Genomic DNA, 19,546 nt, shown 5'->3' on the forward strand with positions numbered 1-19,546 from the left:
TGCACATAGTAAATATTGTCCCATAGTACCCACAATCACTTAGAGACTGAACACTTAAGCCAACATCAACCTACACATACATACAGGCAACCAGAAGTTACTGACCTAGTCTTAGGGTAGATAGAATAGAGGAGGAGACACTAAGCTCAGAAATATACATGGTCAGTCTTAACATTGACAACTCATGCAACCAAAACAGATTTTACCTTTCGAGACATGAACTCCATAAGACTTCTGAAAGTGTCCTCATCACAAGGTCTATCAGTTCTGGTGTGACAAACACGGCAGTGGAAGATTCTCGTATGCTTTGTAATAGTGAGATCACAGATGTCCATGCAAGTACCGTGCAACGCGCATTACACAAGGAATGTTGGCCTAAAAAGGTGAAGAAGCCTCAGCTTCAATATTATCAAAAGAAGTCTCGGCTCACGTTTCCCAAAAAGTATGAACAGTGGACAGTAGAAGATTGGAAACAGGTGATTTGGAGAGATCAGACAAAAGTCAATAGACTGGGGTGTGATGGGTGCAAATAGGGCTAGAAGAAACAAGGAAAAAAAGGGGCTCACGGATCGAGAAATTTAAGGAACTATCAAGTTCGGTGCAGGGAGCCTGATGATATGGGGTTGTTTCACAGCCACAGGTGTTAGATAGTTGACGAGGATCAATGATGGTCTCAGTGCTGAGCTATATGTGAGTATCCTACAAGATGATTTATTTCGTATACTCGAGTACTATGGGTATAAAAGGACAACATAGTGTTCTAGCCGGACAACGACCCGAAGCATACGTCGAGTTTGGTGAAGAAATAGTTCAATGACAATGAAGTAGAGGTTCTGGATTGGCCCCCACAGTCCCCAGACCTCAACCCAATCGAACACTTGTGGGTAGAGTTGAAGAAAAAGCTGTATTTGTACCCAAGTGAGTCGACCAGTGTCCACCAACATTGGGAACGTGAAGAAGAGACCTGGGAACAGATTTCAGTCGAGACATGCTTAAATCTGATCAAGAGCATTCCCAGAAGGATTTAGGCAGTGTTGGACGCCTGAGGTGGATTTACAAAGTACTAAAAAAAATTATAGAAATTTAGAATTTTAGGTGCAAAGCAGTATCAATGCAGTTACATGGCAAGAATCTGCATAACTAACCATATGCTAAATAGTTGCAAGTCCAATTTATGTACGAGTTCAAAACATTGTTGCCCTTTTGCTTATCGGTGTATGTCTGATAAATGGAGGCCACACTCCGCAACTTATAGGATCTGTTACTAACGTCTTGGGACCAGATAATGGTACACAGAACACTTCCTGAAGTCTTGTGGAGTTCATGTCTCAACAGGTCAAAGCTGTTTTGGTTGCATGAGGTGTATCTACATAATATTAGGCAGGTGTTGTCAATGTATGAGATAGCCAAGTAGTCTCATCTTCAAAGCTGTAGTGGATGGTGAGATATAGAGCCTGAAAGTCAAAATTTCAAACATTCTTACTCTTTTGCTTGTCAGTGTATTTTACAGCATGTCCCAGATTTTAGATGGGGATGTGGGAAATTTGGAGGCCAATTTCGCTCAATCCATTTCTGAACTATTTTTGCAGTGTGACAGGGTGCATTATCCTGCTGAAAGAGGGCACTGCCAATATGAAACACCACTGCCATGAGGAGGGTACTTGGTATGTCCAATATTTAGGTATGTAGGAAGGTAGGTAGCTGTAATAATAACATCCACCCAAGATTTCCTAACAGAACATTGACTACTGGATCCTGGTGTTATCTCTTTCAGGTAAGTGATGCACTTGAATCTTCCCATCCACATGATGTAGAAGAAAACATGATTTATCAGTCAAGGCAAGGCCGGCGTCAGCACCCAGCATACCCAGGCAAGATCCAGGGCCCAAAGCTCCTGCAGGGGCAAACAGCACAGCTGCCAGAGGCCAGAAGCATTGAGCGCTTTCATCAATACAGATGGAAGCGCTCATTGCTGGAGCGCATGGAGCTGGGTCCTATCACTCACCGATCAGCTCCCCGCGCTCCTCACCTCCTTGAGGCCGGTGGTGCACAGAATGGTGAAGCAGGAAGACTTCTCCCCTCTCCACCATTCAGCCTGCAGGCACGGATCGCGCTGCTGGCATGTGTGGGCAGAGCCTGTCGCCCGGTAATCTGCATAGGCTTCACCCACACAGTGCTGCAGAGTGATCTGTGCCTGCAGGGAAGAGAGGACTGTGAGCTTCAGGAACGGGACAAGGTGAGTAGTTACTGTGTTTTTTTGTTTTTAATATAGAGGGGTCACAGAGGGCTTTATTACTATGGAGGGGGAACAGATGACTTTATTACTATGGAGGCGGCACAAAAAGCATTACTAATGTGAAGGGCGCACAATGGGCATTTCTAATATGGAGGGGGCACAGAGGTCTTTATTACTATGGAGGGCGCACAATGGGCATTTCTACTATGGAGGGGGCACAGAGGTCTTTATTACTATAGAGGAGCACAGAGGTCTTTATTACTATGGAGGGCGCACAATGGGCATTTCTACTATGGAGGGGGCACAGAGGTCTTTATTACTATAGAGGAGCACAGAGGACTTTATTACTATGGAGGGGGCACAGAGAGCATTTCTACTATGGAGGTGGCACAGAGGGCATTACTAATGTGAAGGACGCACAATGGGCATTTCTACTATAGAGGGGGCACAGAGCCAGAGGGCATTACTACAATGAAGGGGGCACAGTGGGCATTATTACTGTGAAGGGGGCACAGTGGGCATTATTACTGTGAAGGGGGCATGGTGGGCATTATTACTGTGAAGGGGGCACAGATAGGGCATTAAAACTGTGAAAGGGCACAATGTGGGCATAACTACTGTGAGAGGGCACACTTCTGTACAAAACTACTGTGAAGGTTGTACAATGAGGGCAATAGTACTGTGAGGGAGTACAGTTTTTTTTTAAAGTATTTGGGGGTGCCAGAGAAAGGACCCGCACCGGGTGTCAAACACCATAGGCACACCACTGAAGCAAGGAACTATTTTCTCCCCGCTGCGCCATTGAGCCACCAGCACTCCACAGCATCAGCAGCACAATGTCGTTACACATCGTTCTGCTGATCTTTGTAGGAGGAGGAGCAGGGCAGGCTGGGAATCAGCCTCTGCTCCTCCTACACAGCAGCGCGATGTGTCACAGTATCCTGCTGCTGCTGATGGGGAGCGCAGATCATGGGAGGAGTGGAGTATTGTTTTTTTTTTTTTTTACTTCCTGTGAAGGGGGCACATCTGGGCATAACCACTGTGAAGGGGGCACTGGGCACATATCTTGGCATATCCACTGTAAGAGGGCACATATCTTGGCATATCTACTGTGAAGGGGGCACACATCTTGGCATATCAACTGTGAGGAGGCATATATTTGGTGATATCTACTGTGAGGGGGCACATATCTTGGCATAGGGGGGCACATCTGGGCATAACCACTGTGAAGGGGGCACTGGGCACATATCTTGGCATATCCACTGTAAGAGGGCACATATCTTGGCATATCTACTGTGAAGGGGGCACATATATTAGCATATGCACTGTGAGGGGGCACATATCTTGGCATATCTACTGTGAGGGGGCACATATCTTGGCATAGTTACTGTGAGGGGGCACATATCTTGGCATACAACTGTGAGGGGGCACATATTTTGGCATATCTACTGTGAGGGGGCACATATCTTTAAGTAGACCTAAGGGACTGAAACACTGGGTAGAAAATAAAAGTAGGCACATAAGGACTGATTTACATATATCCGCTCTGTAGCAAAGTAAGGTATTTAATCTATAATACATGCAGTTTTCATTGCTGTAAGCGCCGTGCAAAGTGCCACAAGGGGGCCCACTGAGAATTTATCGCCCATGGGCCCACTAGAACCTGGAGCCGGCCCTGAGTCCAGGTCACCTTCCATTCCTGCACTGTCCAGTTGTGATGCTCACATATCCATTGTGGGCACATTTAGTAGTGAACAGGGGTTAGTATAGACAATGTGACCGGACTATGGCCAAGCAGCCTCATAAACAGAAAGCTGTGATGCATTTTGTGTTATGACATCTTTTTATCTCTCCTGAGCTACCAAACGGGCTAGCTTTCACTCTCCAAATGCATCAGTGAGCAGGTTCACCAGTTGTCCTTCCTTGGACAACTATTGGTATTTACTAACCACAATATACCAGAAGAACAACACAAGATCTTCCATTTGGGAGATGCCCTGGTCATCTAGCCATCTTAATTTGGTCTTTAAAAGGGTTTTCTGAGATATTTTTTTACTTATGACTTATCCTCTAGATAGGTCATCAGTATCTTATTGTGGGGGTCAGACACCCTGGTCCCTCGCCGATCAGCTGTTTGAGAAGGCACTGGCACTCACAGTAGTGCCATGGCCTTCTCTCTGCCCAGCAAGCCCAGTGTAGTACATTGTATAGGAGCTGTGCTTGGTATCACAGCTTTCCCTACTTTCCTTCAATGGAGCTGAGCTGTACCTAGACCATGTGACCAATGAACGTGACATAATATCGCCTAGCTGTGAGAAGGCCATGGCGCTACCACAATCACCGGTGCCTTCTCCAACAGCTGATTAGCAGGCATCCCAGTTGTCGACCCTCCACCGATCAGATACTGATAACCCATTATACATTCAGTAGAGTACTGCAATGACTTACAGTAAAACAATAAACATGTAACAATAGGGACAAGAATAAGACATGTTATATTTTTTTTGCGGGGCCACGGAATGGAGCAACGGATGCGGACAGCACACGGAGTGCTGTCCGCATCTTTTGCGGCCCCATTGAACGGAATGGGTCTGCACCCGAGCCGCAAAAACTGCGGCTCAGATGCGGACCAGAACAACATTCGTGTGCATGAGGCCTTAACAAGGAACAACCAAAATAATTCAAGATTTTTTTTACAAAATGGGTATACTGAAAAGAAAAAAGAAGTTGAGCCGTAAGGAAGATCACTTTGAATCTGATGCACAAGGGCCCAAGTAAACCTTGAGCCGGCCCTGATTTTATTTTAAGAATCAGGGGCGACTCAAGGTTTACTTGGGCCCTTGTGCATCAGAGTCAAAGTGATCTTCCTTACGGCTCAACTTCTTTTTTCTTTTCAGTATACCCATTTTTTCTTTAATTATTTTGGTCTTTGTTGAACACAAATACTACCACAAGTAACATTTTAGAAACTGATTTTCCCCAATCTCCTGTGAGGATACGCATACTATGAGCATCAGGTACTCCAGCATTTTGTAATGTTTTGCTGATGTTGTGTAGACTTACTTCCAAATCTGATGTCTGAGCGCCAAGAGTCCATATTTTGCTGGAATATTCTATTGGGGTACTTGTAGACAGTTTAACGGTATGAAAGTAGAATGAGCGAGAGAAATCAGAAGCAGAGGCTGCCTGTGGTTGCATTATTGAAGATGGAGCAAATACTCTTGCTGTTGGCATACAGGAATCCTGCAACATTGGAGAAGAAAATATACTGTACTTATGCAATATATTCAGGTTAATTTAGAAAAACTCAGACCCCCACATAGGCCTGTGAGCATGACTTTGCAGGAGTCACTCATACTGACCAGCTCACTCCAAAATGCAAGAGTTTTCAAAACAACTTCAGCCTTTGTGATTTTTTGGGGTATTGATACGCCTTCATTTTTTAGGTATGTAGCAATGATGTCACGGAGAACTTTTCTACGGTTTAAGAGCTCGTAGGCACTCTGACTGTTCTGCAGTATTGCATCAATGGCTCCTAAAAGTAAATCAAAGGCACAAACTTTAAGGAGGTATTCCAGGCTAAGGACACACCAATATAAAAGATTCATATATCTCTCAGGTATATACCAGTTATGTACAGAGACAGTGTTTCTCAATTATGTACTTTGGCAATATACTGTTATATACTTTACATATAACATATATAACCATTATGTAAGGAATGCCCCAGCATCTCACCTGCCTTTGTGCGCACTGTAGATTTCTTCGTGGTCACAGTGCCAGCCAAGGAGAGTAGGGGCTGTTCACATTTTATTTTTGCTTCACCAAGCGTATGCATTTGAACGCACTGAAGGAACATATTGCTTGTCGTTCTAGGGTTGTTTCAATACAAAAATTTTAATTCGGTTTCGATACCATAAAAAAGTATTGCGATAATCGATACCATTCGATACCACGCAAAAAAAAAAATGCCAAAAAAAGCTGCATGCATTCCGCATTTTATGGAACGCCGGCCCATTATAGAACAGACCTATCCTATTTTTTGGGGGGACAAGGTGACTAAAAAAACTAAATTGCGAATCGCTCACCGCGAATCGTGTTCACCGCATAAGAGAGATTTTAAAATTTTGGGGACTTTTCGGATGTGGCGATATGTAATATTTTATTTATTTATTGTTTATATATTTTATATGTAAAATTTGGAAAGGGGGTGATTTATAATATTTTGATGTATTTTTTTTTTACAGTTTATTTAATAACTATTTCCCCCCTTAGGGGTAGAACCTGGGATATTTTAATCCCTTGTCCTATTCACCCTAATAGAGCTCTATTAGGGTGAATAGGATCTTACACTGTCTCTGCTGCCCTGTGCATAGTGCACACAGCAGCAGGGAGCTTACCATGGTAACCGATCGGAGCCCCAGGATTACACAGCTTCGGCTCTAAACAAATATCTTGGGGCTCCGATATCTTCCTGACAGGAATATATTGGCAAAAGTCTCAGCTTTTAATATCTGCATTTATGACTAGCCAGTATAGTCAGTGGCATATCCGTGTGGTGCATTTTTTCTGTGATTTATGATTATATTTTCATCCGCACAATGCTCCATTTTGTGTAGGATGCCTTTGTGGTGCATGTGGACCGCGCTGACATCCTCCACCGTATGCAAAATATTTTTTGCTGGGGATAGTCGTTTGCTGCGGTCCACATGCGGTGGGGCTGCTCCCCCAATGAAAAACACGCTACAGTGTTAGGGGTTGAGCAGCTCCCCCAGATTTGCCACTATTTCTGTGTTTCTGTCTTGTTTTATATGTAGTGTATGTGCCTTTACCTGGCATTTAAACACTCTCCTTTGCACCTGGTAGCCTCCATTACATGGTCTGGTATGGGTGTGGCTTACAGTCTGGCTTTGTTCACATTGCACTAGTTGTCCTGCTAGGCGGTTGTGTGGAAGCTTGGCTGTGAGCTGGATTACATCACCTTCAGACCTTGTTCACACCATAGGTAGCGTAGTGGTAGGACCCCTTGCCATGCTGAGAACCGTGACGTGGTGCTTGGGGCTCCGATATCTTCCTGACAGGAATATATTGGCAAAAGTCTCAGCTTTTAATATCTGCATTTATGACTAGCCAGTATAGTCAGTGGCATATCCGTGTGGTGCATTTTTTCTGTGATTTATGATTATATTTTCATCCGCACAATGCTCCATTTTGTGTAGGATGCCTTTGTGGTGCATGTGGACCGCGCTGACATCCTCCACCGTATGCAAAATATTTTTTGCTGGGGATAGTCGTTTGCTGCGGTCCACATGCGGTGGGGCTGCTCCCCCAATGAAAAACACGCTACAGTGTTAGGGGTTGAGCAGCTCCCCCAGATTTGCCACTATTTCTGTGTTTTTGCCTTGTCCTATTCACCCTAATAGAGCTCTATTAGGGTGAATAGGATCTTACACTGTCTCTGCTGCCCTGTGCATAGTGCACACAGCAGCAGGGAGCTTACCATGGTAACCGATCGGAGCCCCAGGATTACACAGCTTCGGCTCTAAACACAACTGCCACCAATGAGAGGAGATAAGGGGACTCTGTGGCCACTGCCACCAACGATTTTAATTCTGTGGAGGAGGGGGGGGGACACTGCGCCACCAATGTTTTTCATACTGTCAGAGGCAGGTGTCTGTGAAGGTTCTCATTTATCCAGGTCATGGTATATATGTAAAGAATAAATCAAGGCAACTGGATTTACTGTAAATTTCTTGAAAACTACTCGTTCTTCCAACGAGCTTTCACTCAATTCTGAGTGACTGCACAAGAATTCTCTGGGAATAAATATTTGATTACCAGATGTTGATTCAGTTATATATTTATTCCCAGAGAATTCTTGTACAGTCACTCAGAATTGAGAAATCTCGTTGGAAGAACGATTGAAACATTTTCAAGAAATCTACAGTAAGTCCAGTTGCCTTGATTTATTCTTTACAGATATGTCAGAGGCAAGGTGTCGGCAATGTGTATCTGCCGCTTGTATTTGTAATGTATTAAACGTTAGTAATCATTGGTGGCGCAGTGGCCACAGCCCCTCCCCTCCTCCGCCCCTCTGTGCTCTTATTGGTGGCAGTGGCAGCAGCAGCACAGAGGGCGGGAGAGACTGCTTCCTTCTCCCCATGCTGCTGAGGGAACATGGCTGCGCTGATAGCAGCGCGATCCATATTCTCTGATACTGGGCTGTGCAGTAGCACAGCCTAGTATCGATTAAAGGCAAATCCCGGTATCGTATCGATACCAGAAAAAAAGTATTGACTTGGTATCGAAATTTCGATACCCGAAATAACCCTATGCCGTTCCCATAGACGGTAATTGGGAAAATGTAGGTCAAAAGATGTGACATTTAAGGATAAAATTGTGTAGCACAGGGGTGCCCAACCTGTGGCACTCCAGCTGTTGCAGAACTACAACTACCAGCAGGCCCAGGCAGTCTACAGCTGGCAGTCTACAGCAGGGCCTGGTGGGAGTTGTAATTTTAAAACAGCTGGGGGGCCGCATATTGAGCTTCCCTGGTGTAGCATATCAAGCTATTCTGTTCTGCAAAAAGAAATAATATATTTTTTTTATTATTATTTAGATTTTTTTATATGTTTTTTTTAACTTTCCATGTAACATATATACTGTACATATATATAAAAGGATCCACCACTCACTGTAGGTAATATCACAGCTTATTTACTCTCTCCTGACTTCTGAACAGGTCACAGAGCATGCCTAGAAAAATCTCCTGTTATGTCGGCGGCCCGTGCCCACTGTCATCCTGTTCCTTTTAAGCGAGCACAGGCGCAGCTCCACTCACCATCATGCTGCTGTCCCGGCAGTCTGGACCTGCTGGAATTCCTCTGCTTTCCAGCAGTGAGCCTGGCTGCTGGGAATTTCAGTTCCCCTGCAGGTCACCACCTTTTCTCTGCCAGCCAGGCCTATCCATCCTGCCCGTAGGGTGCACACAAACTAATTCTACAAACTGTAATGCCAGCCCATGGCTGGTCACCTGTATGTAGTTAAGGCACCTTTCCCATAGGTTGTCTTGTTTATTAGTTCCTACAAGGGTGTGCTATATCTGTTTGTCTGCCTGTGTACTGACTTTGGCCTATGTTCCGGATTCTGACTCTTCGCTGCCTGACCTGACCCTCAGTTCCTCACACTAGTGTCTCTGATCCCAGTGGGTCAGTTATCCGGGACTACTCCAAGAGGTAGTGGCTTGGTGGCAACCTTACAGCGAACTTCAGATCCCCGTATTGTGGTTAAAGGGTGAAAACCAGAGGACTGCCAGGATAACTCCATTAGGAGTAGCCCAAAGTGAAATCTGTTGACACAGTGGTTTCAAACCGACTGCAGTCACATCTCTCAAAGAAGTCAGTGAGGTCAGATCCTCTCCATTGTGTCTATGGCTAATGTGGCTGCTTTCAAAGAATGGTAAGTCTTGACATATTTTAAGCCTAGAGGCCAGAGTGAAAATTGCATGATATTAGGGTTCCTTTTAAAATACAGGGTGTTTCAAAAAGGATGCTACAAAAGTAAAGGCCTGTAGTTAAAATAGACAAATTATGCGCTTGAAAAACAAAAGCTGTGTCTGTGATTAGTTGCAATGAGTAACAAAGTAAAAAATATATATTTGTACTGTGTTAGCCAGTAAATAGAAGATGAAAAAAGATTGAGATTCCTCAGTGGTTGATACTATTTAATGGCTAGCTGAAAAGATGATGACAAAATTGTAAGCTTTCAAGGCTACTTGGGGCTCTTCGTTAGCAGTCTCTTAAGACAGTCTGAAGATTAACATATTTATACACCAAAGTACATAGGAATAATGAGTAGTGATGAGCGGAAGGGGTCATATTCGAATTCGCAATATTTCGTGAATATTTTGTATAATATTCATTGAATATTCACGAATTTGAATATTTATTATATTCTACGATTTTTTTACTCCAAAAATCGACAAGGTAATTATAGCGTAATATGCGAATTTTCGTAATGCAAATTTTTGTAATGCAAATTTTTCAATTGCCGAGCAGAAACATGATTCCTCCCTGCTTCTTGCTTGTGGGCGAATGAGTCATAGCACTATATCGACTATATTAGTTTTTTTTTCGAATATTCGTAATATTCTAAAACAAAAATATATAGCAATACAGCGAATATTCAAAAAAAAATATATAATGTACAGGAATTTAGCTAATATAGTGCTATAATCTTTTTTTTCAACAGTTGAAATCTTTTTCCAATCTGAACTCCAGATGAGAAAAAAATTACAACTATTAGACAAAGAAGATTATAGCACTACATTAGCTAAATTGCTCTATATTCGGTTATTTTGTTTTGAATATTCGCTATATTGCTACATATTCTTGTTTTAGAATATTACGAATATTGGAAAAAAATATATATATTCGATATAGTGCTATATATTCGTTTTTTAGAATATTCATCATTTTTCTTATTTAAAGTCATGATTCCTCCCTGCTTCTTGCTTGTGGGCCAATGAGTCATCATCTTTTGATCAACCACTGAAGAATCTCAATCTTTTTTCAATAGGCAACAAAGTTTTCTTTTAGACAGTGAAACAATGAAACGAACAGGAAACCCCAATGTACTGCTACCGAGCAGCGGGAGTAACCCACTGTGCCACTGACTAGCCATACTCTGGTGGGGGGAGGGGGCGTAACTACCCGGACTTCACTAGAGCCTCTGATGGTAAGGATAGTCTAACCGTCAGTAGTTGCCAGGGGCGACTCCAGAACATAAACCAGCCAGTGGCAGAAGGAACCGAAAACCTGAAGGTACCAGCAGTACGTTGAGCAGGCAAAGACAGGGCATGGCAAATAAACGTAAACATCAATGCAGAACAAGGAATACCACACAGAAACATGGACAGATATAAACGGCAGAAGGGACCCCAAGGGTCCGCAGCAAGGGGTGAATACATCATAACCAGGAACAGAACAAACAAGACTGACCATGAGACTCCACGCTCACAGGCTGAAATAGCCAGTTAAGGAGCGCACCTGCAAGGACACACCCACAGAATTTCAGAACCAAATGGGATGTACTACAAGCAGGTCAGAGGTAACAGAAACCGCAGTACCACATGTTGCCAATAGCAACAGTCCAGAAATACCCTCTAGGAGATCATACTGCCAAGAGGAGACAAAAGTACACGGATTGCGCACACCACCGAACCGGCGCCAGCATGTAGCCCCGAGCAACCAGCCTCCACAGGCGGCAACCTGCAGCCGATACGTTCGGGAACGTGCAGCCAGACGACACAGCAACACAGTCACAGTGAGGCAACACATAACATAACCATATGCTATGCCAGGATTAGCTGAGCGGAGCTGCTCCTGCCTGTGCCTACTTCGCTAAGCTAAGCTAAAAGTCCGGCATGTCAGCTCTTAGCTTAGCGAGGAACTCGGTGGGGGGGGGGTCATGGGCAGGAGTAGCAATGTGTGCTTCTGCCCGTACTCCATGCGCTAAGGCCCCCTTTATAAACTGCAGAACTGAGAAGTCAGCGGTGTACAGAAAAGTGGATTTTAAGTGCACAGGGAAAAGTGCGCTTTAGGGAGTCTATTAAAAGTACAAAATGCCTTAATAAAATATATTACAAAAAGTATTATTAGGGCATTTAGGACATTTTACCAAAAACTTAATCAAAAGTTTAGTTAGTCTTTAAGAACTAGTAACATTTTCCTCCTTTTGTGTTCCAGTAGTCATAATTTTATTTATTTTTTTCTTCAATTTAGCTGTGTGAGACTTTGAATTTTGTAGGAAGAGCTGTAGTTTTTTAGGAACCTTTTTGGGGTTCATATAATGTATTAAATAACTTATTATTTTATTTTTAGGGGAAAAGAGCAATTTCAACATTGGTTTCTGGGATTTATTTTTATGGTGTTCTCTGTGTGATATAAATAAAATGATAACTTGATTCTGTGGGACACTATGCTTATCATGTTGCTAAATTTATATATTTTTTTCATATTTTTTTTCTCTTCTCCCATCAGCCTGTCAACCCTCCTCTCCCTCTTCCTCCAGGCTGGCTGAGATCATAACCAGCTGAAGTGTGTGTATATGTGTGTGTGTGGGGGGCTGCTTTAACTCTTTATATCTTGGGCTGGGTAGCAGATAGAGATATGGTCTTGTTTGAAAGTTGGTAATCTAAGCTTAAAAACAAGACCAAAGTTACAGTATTATCTCCGCTACATTAGGAGATATAACTGTTATAAAAAGGTCAGGAATGAAAGCAGCTGAAATCTTCTTTCACTGTCAACTGCTATCACTTCCAACCCAATTTACATTTGTGATATAAAGGCAAAACTTGGATAGATAGTATGTGTGTTAATAAATTTGTTATGTTCGCTCAGTTATAAATACCGGAGCTATAATTTCGCACCGTTCTTTTTGCATCACCCTGTAGAGATTATACAAAATGTAAAAAAAAAAAAAAAAAAACACTAAAAGTTGTAAAAAAGAAATGAGCTTAACATAAAAACCTGATTTAAAGAGGTCATTTTCTGATGACACATTCCCTTTAAAAAAAACATATTAAAAAAGTCATATACCTGAAATTTTCTATGCATTTCTATGCTTTTTCATGTACGCTTATCATATACTCTAAGCATACATTAAAAGCATCATATGAACAGCCTCCCTGTGGTGTCCAGTAACTCCCTTTCACCGCCCGCTCTTTTCCATGCACTCATCCCCATGATCCCAGTATCCTAGTATTATTGAGATTATTTTTATATAGAAAGCAACCAAAATTTTTAGGACCTTTAAAGGAACACTTTAATCAGAAAAGGATATGTTTTAACTCAATATTCATAGAAAACTAAAAAAAATTATACATTTTTACTGTTTTTCGTTTTCATTTTGGGAATTAAATACAAAATATTGTCCTCCAATAGCAGTCACCACAAATGATAAGAACCAGGACTCTATATATACAGTTGTGTTCAAAATAATAGCAGTCAGACATCACTAACCTGATCAATCACTGTTTTTGGTAGAAATTACATTTCTACATGGCAAATAATTTACTAGCAGGTGTAGTAGAGTATTAGAAATGCAACAGACCCAACAGTCATGACATGCATGCTGCTGATTCTGTGTAATTGAATCACTAATTGAAAGGGGCATGTTCAAAATAATAGCAGTGTGGAGTTCAATGAGTGAGGTCATTCATTCTTTAAAAAACAGGTGCCAATCAGTGCCCTTATTTAAGGAAGGAAGGCAGAAAATGTTGTACATGCTGGTTACAGTGCATTTCTCTCTGAAATTCTGAGGAAGGTGGGTTGTTCCAGACATTGTTCAGAAGAACAGAGTACCCTAATTAAAAAGTTCTTATCACAGATGTGATATTACAGCCAGACAAACAGTTTAGGAGCTTTAACCGCTTGTGAGCTGTCAGTATGGCTGAGGTCAGTGATATCAGCAGCAGTCACTGGTCTCACCATCTGTAGATGTGTGCCCTCCCCTTCCTGCACTCTGTATATGGTGATATGTGACCCCCACCACTGCATACAGAGATCCGTGACCCCCTGTACACTGTATACAGTGATACGTGCTAACAGTAGCTTACGAGTGCAGCTGGAAGTCCGCTCCGGCCCAATTCACTTTAATGGGGACAGGTCTCAGATGCGGCTGCAGCACAGCAAACATGTCTAGAGGCGGCAGGACAAAAAACGCAGCGTGCTGGGCATCAGTGAATGTGAATGGGGCCGGAGCGGACTTCCGATGGCACTCGTGGGCTAGCGTTAGCGCCGATCCGGCAGGGGAACATCCTGCCAGACCCAACTAATGCTAGTGTGAAAGTAGCCTTAGTTGTGTGATAATAGGATGCTCTTCTCTATGTGAGCAGATCGATTTGTACAAATTTATTCATCAGAGCTCTTGTGCAACAAAGATCTGTCTCCCCAATTAACAACCCCTCTCCTATGGCAGTGCATGCACCTAAACAGAACTCTATGACAGCTCAGAGCTGCAGTGGACTTCTGGCTTCATTTGAGTCAGAAAACTGGCAAAAATTAACATAAATTTGTTGGGGTGACTGGTCACGCCCCCTACTTGCCATTGTCACGCCCTTTTATCTTTTTTTAGGCACAGTGAAAAAGTCGCAAACACATAGTTTGCAACTTTTTAACGCCACTTTTCAGAAACAAGGGAAATTAGAAATCTCCCCCTCTATTCATTCTGTTCATGGCTTAAAGAGGACCTTTCACTAGAATAAAACTTCTAAACTAACTATACAGACATGGAGAGCGGCGCCCAGGGACCCCCTGCACTTACTGTTATCCCTGGGCGTGGCTCCGTTCTCCCTGTATAGGCTCCGGTATCTTCATATGTTCGGCTCAACTGGGTGGAGCCTGCCGGCGTCTCCTTCTCCCAGGCTGTAGCGCTGGCTAATCGTAGTGCTCAGCTCATAGCCTGAGAGGTTTCTTTTTGATTGGCACTATTTTGGGGTGAATATTACTTTTTGTTCGCTTGCTATTACACTTTTTGTGATGTAAGGTGACAAGCATTTTTGAAACAAACAAAAATTTAGTTTTAGTGTCTCCATATTCTTAACCATAGTTTTTTATTTTTTGGGAGATTGTCTTAGGTAGGGGCTTATTTTTTGCGGGATGAGGTGATGGTTAGATTGGTTCTATTTTGGGGGGCATACGCCTTTTTGATCACTTGGTGTTGCACTTTTTGTGATGTAAGGTGACAAAAAAAATTTGACTGTTTTTATTTTATTTTTTTATTCTATTTATCAGACAGGGTGGATCATGTGATATATTTGGGCTCACTCAAACACAAAGCCCTTCTATGCCGCGGTCAGCGGCATAGAAGGGGTTGATCCACAGCGATCGCTGATACGGGGGGTCACAGGACCCCCCTTGGCATTGTCCCAAGGTGCCTGCTGATTGATTCCAGCAGGCACCCAGTTCCGATCACCGCCCGCAGTGCGGCGGTGATCGGAAATACACAGGGCGTACAGGTGTCCTTAAGTACCGGGACATCAGGGCGTACCTGTACGCCCTATGTCGCAAGAGGTTAAGTGTATGAGTGCGGTTTGCGCTACCATGTAGTTGCTATAAGTGTGGCCTGTGCTACTGTGGGCCTGCATGCAAGTGTGGCGCTGTGGGGCTTTCTATGAGCCCCTAATTAATTGGTATTAGATGGAGGCAGCATGTTGGGGTGCATGAAAGGTGTGATCTGAGTTCAATCTGAGGCCGGTGTTTAGAGGTGCGAGAGATTGAGTGCGTGAAATAGATTGACCCTTGGCAGTCGCACCCCAAGCTCCCGTATGTGAAAATGGGCATGAGAGGTTGGGGACTGCAAAAAGTGGTGGCCATAATGACCCATGGCAGCTCCTGTTAAGGTGAGGTAGGGTAGTATCCTCAGAGACCCAAATCTGCTTATTAGGACAGGCAGCATAGCCTACAGTCACAATTTCCTGCGGAGGTTGATATCCCTGGTCAGGGACCACACTATAGTGCAGGGATGGCCAACCTGCGTCTCTCCAGCTGTTGCAAAACTACAACTCCCAGCATGCCCAGGCTGCCTACAGCTATCAGTCTACAACAGGGCATGGTGGGAATTGTAGTTTTACAACAGCTGGAGAGCCACAGGTTGGCCATCTCTGCAATGCATTGTGCCGCCTAAATTCAATAAATCTTTAAAACTCCAAAATCAGTGTGTTACTCTTGAGCCCCTCTTCCAAGAACCATCCTCGCTCTTTCATACAAGAACACATCGGTGGTGAGATAAAGGTTCTCAGTTATCTATAGTACTTTAGATATATCTGGGGGAGAAAACCATATGTGCAACCTGTGCAGCTGCAAAGGGGTTGGAGGACCTACTGGCACCTTAAAATCTGCTTCTTACCCTTTAGTTCATGGTGCGTAAGAGCAGTGGCATAGCGTGGAGGGGGCCGGGGGGCCAAATTGGAGGTGGCGCCGAGCAGCAGGCATTTCAATGAGGGCCATGGGAGCCTATGGCTCCCATCCCCTCCGTTCTGCCACATAGGCTTCAGGCCACAAGGCCTAAAGCCTATGAGGCAGTATAGTGGCGCAGGAGATCGTGATTACCTCACTGTGACAAAGGAGGAAGCATACCAAGGAGGCAATTATGTAGAAAGAATGGGGGCCATTGTATATCACAATACTAATACAGAGGGGTCCATTATAATAATAATAGTACAGAGGGGGTCATTATAATAATAATAATAAAGAGGAGGTTGGTCATAATATTATTATTATAATTATTATTACCCCCTCTGTATTATTATTATTATAATGACCCCCTCTGTATTATTACTATTATAATGACCCCCTTTGTATTATTATTATTATTATTATAATGACCCCCTCTGTATTATTATTATTAATAATACGGAATGGGCCATTATATATCACAATACTAATATAGAGGGGGCCATTATAATAATAATAGAGGGGCCTTGTTAATGCTGGGGGCACTATATGAGGCCTTATTTCTACTTGGGCCCTATGGGGGCATTTTTATTTAGCACATATTAATGGGGATGCTATTGGAGGTACTGTAGGGCAGTGTTCCTCAACTCCAGTCCTCAGGGCCCACCTGCTGGTCATGATGTAAGAATATCCCACAGAATGAATATCTGAGGTAAGTCCTGATGCATTGATACTAATTATATCTGCAGCGTCCCACATATGTGTGTAAATGGGACGCTTCAAACATCTGTAATTGCATTGTATGGTATTTTCTATTTTCTGGCTGGCAATGTCATTACATCCATTCGCCCCTAGGTGGTGCTGGCACCACATAGTATATATAGTGGGGTGTGTCTTGCTTATAGCAGAGTAATGTAGAGAATGTAGAGAAGGAAGTTGGAGGAGGAAGAAGCAAGTTCATGGAGGAAGGAGACAGGCCAAATTCACCATGTAGCTGCTTCACTTTCCTCTGGGCCCTGATCAAGCCTAGAGAAGATATCTACAGAAGACAAGCACCAGACAGTGAGTCTATACACCGAGATGCAGAGAGCCTAGCGAGGGTAACAGCTAAACGTAAGCTTATGGACCTCATTAGCACAAGTGATCACAACTAGACGATTTAAGGCCAGAATTGTCTTTATCACTAACTAAACCTTCCGGGTGGTAGTGAGAACCTAAATCTTTCTAGATGAGTTTCCTGCCAAAGAATAAAGCAGATGTGTTTGCCTGCCTTGAGGGGAACGCCCTTAAAGGATAACTCCTAGATAAATAGGTATTAGCATCCTTAGTGCCAGAGTGCTGTAAAGTGAACGTAGGATTACCACCTGGATCCTTGCCTGTAAAGTGTCTACTTTAAAAGGGACAACTCCTTCATTGACAACTGCCATTGCCTGATAGCATAAGTAAGTTCACTTGTAATCATACTATGTAAAAAACTTTCCATTGATGAACTGTACCAACTGTCCAGAGACTATTGATTGTTAGTAAATGTTCAACTGGTTTACAACTACCGACTCCTTATTCTTACTACCACTACTCTCAACATTTGCACCTAACAGTGCTGGAGTCACAAACACAGGGGCCCAGCCACCACAAGCACCCTAAACATCACCACCATCAAGGGCACCTCAACTTCCATCTGGCTGGTGTTCCCTGCAACCGAGAGTGCCTGGAAGATCTCGTGCTGTCTTCCCCTCCACTGCAATGCCGGCCCCAAGGGACAACGAAACCGTGAGTACTACTATCCTCAGCACCTCCTTCCCTAGTATGCTCACACCCGAAATAATCCTTAGGGAGCCCTGTCACGCTGCATATCACTTGCTCAATACTAAGGAAATTCTGAGCTGAGAAACACTGGTGTAGGGAATGCTATTACCACTGAGGACAGTTTGGGAGCATGGCATTATGGGGAACTATCTGTATGGCTCTACCACAGTATAGGAGGTAGCAGCAGGATGACAGTGTTGAGGCACCAGGAGGGGAGGATGATAGTAAAGTGAAAAAAAATCAAAAAAAAAATCTGTGAAACTCTGCAGACACGAGACACGGCTGACAGAAGGTGTCATGGCAGTCTTATCTCGGAATGAAGACGCTGAGGAAAGAATCTACATCACAGGAGATGTCACTGGATGTAAGAGGTATGTTCTGCTGTATTCTACTGTGTATTTTGTAGCGATGTATGAAATGTCCATCCAAATATCTGTTTACAGTAGGGTTGGATATAGAATATGACCCACACTGCCGCAGTCCAGCCCCAGACTTCAGGTCATACTGTATGTGTTCCGAATTCTGGGACCTCACACCCATCTACTACATTATCTGTACTCAGAGATCTATCACTGTGTTGTCTGTGGTGTTACATAGGACTGCAGGTGATATCTACTGCATTATCTGTACTCAGAGAGTTATCACTGTGTTATCTGTGGTGTTACATAGGACTGCAGGTGATATCTACTACATTATCTGTACTCAGAGATCTATCACTGTGTTGTCTGTGGTGTTACATAGGACTGCAGGTGATATCTACTGCATTATCTGTACTCAGAGAGTTATCACTGTGTTATCTGTGGTGTTACATAGGACTGCAGGTGATATCTACTACATTATCTGTACTCAGAGATCTATCACTGTGTTGTCTGTGGTGTTACATAGGACTGCAGGTGATATCTACTGCATTATCTGTACTCAGAGAGTTATCACTGTGTTATCTGTGGTGTTACATAGGACTGCAGGTGATATCTACTGCATTATCTGTACTCAGAGCGTTATCACTGTGTTACCTGTGGTGTTACATAGGACTGCAGGTGACATCTACTGCATTATCTGCAAAAAGGGGCGTGACCAAAGTTTGGGGGAGGGGAGGCACAATACTTGACTTTGCCCCGGGTGCTGGCAACCCACGCTACCCCACTGGGTAAGAGACAGAGGTAATGAATTTAACAGCTCACAGTTACCTGTGGATTGTACAGAGACAGGAGGAGGTATTCTATGTGAAACCATTGGGGAGTAAGTGGCCACACTGTTCTTGCCCAGGGAGCGGATGCTGTGTCTGCCCCTGAGCTATAGACTCTTATACACTCTATACATAATTGTGCGCCAGCAGCTCACCTGCCCTCGTGCATGTTGTAGATTTCTTCTTAGTGACAGTGCCAGCCAAGGAGAGTAAGTCTGCGGTGTCCAGTAACTCCAGCAGCCTCCGGCTGCCCACCTGTTCCCGTGCACTCAGCCCCATGAACCCAGTATTGTGGAGACTATAGTGAAAGCAACCAAACCAGTCCGGACCGTCAAATGACGAAAGGGGAAACGAAACTGAAGC

At 43.6% G+C, this 19,546-nt stretch overlaps 1 protein-coding gene across 3 annotated transcripts in view; it reads right to left on the reverse strand.

Annotated features, from left to right (window-relative positions):
- Nucleotides 1-19,504, reverse strand: part of LOC122933078 — a 45,917-nt gene extending 26,413 nt beyond the window's left edge. The window contains exons 1-3 of one of the 3 annotated variants that reach the window (XM_044287831.1): nt 19,339-19,504; nt 5,599-5,771; nt 5,300-5,479 (exon numbers count right to left, since the gene is read on the reverse strand). In XM_044287831.1, the coding sequence (XP_044143766.1) occupies nt 5,300-5,479; nt 5,599-5,771; nt 19,339-19,462 (477 nt within the window). In that variant the 5' untranslated portion in view covers nt 19,463-19,504. Of the gene's footprint in view, nt 1-5,299; nt 5,480-5,598; nt 5,772-7,979; nt 8,042-19,338 lie in introns of those variants that run through there. The other 2 variants (XM_044287832.1, XM_044287833.1) reach the window with 2 other exon arrangements.
- Between the last annotated feature and the right edge of the window lie 42 nt (nt 19,505-19,546).

Source organism: Bufo gargarizans, chromosome 3 (genome assembly GCF_014858855.1).
Source record: "Bufo gargarizans isolate SCDJY-AF-19 chromosome 3, ASM1485885v1, whole genome shotgun sequence".
Lineage (NCBI taxonomy): Eukaryota > Metazoa > Chordata > Amphibia > Anura > Bufonidae > Bufo > Bufo gargarizans.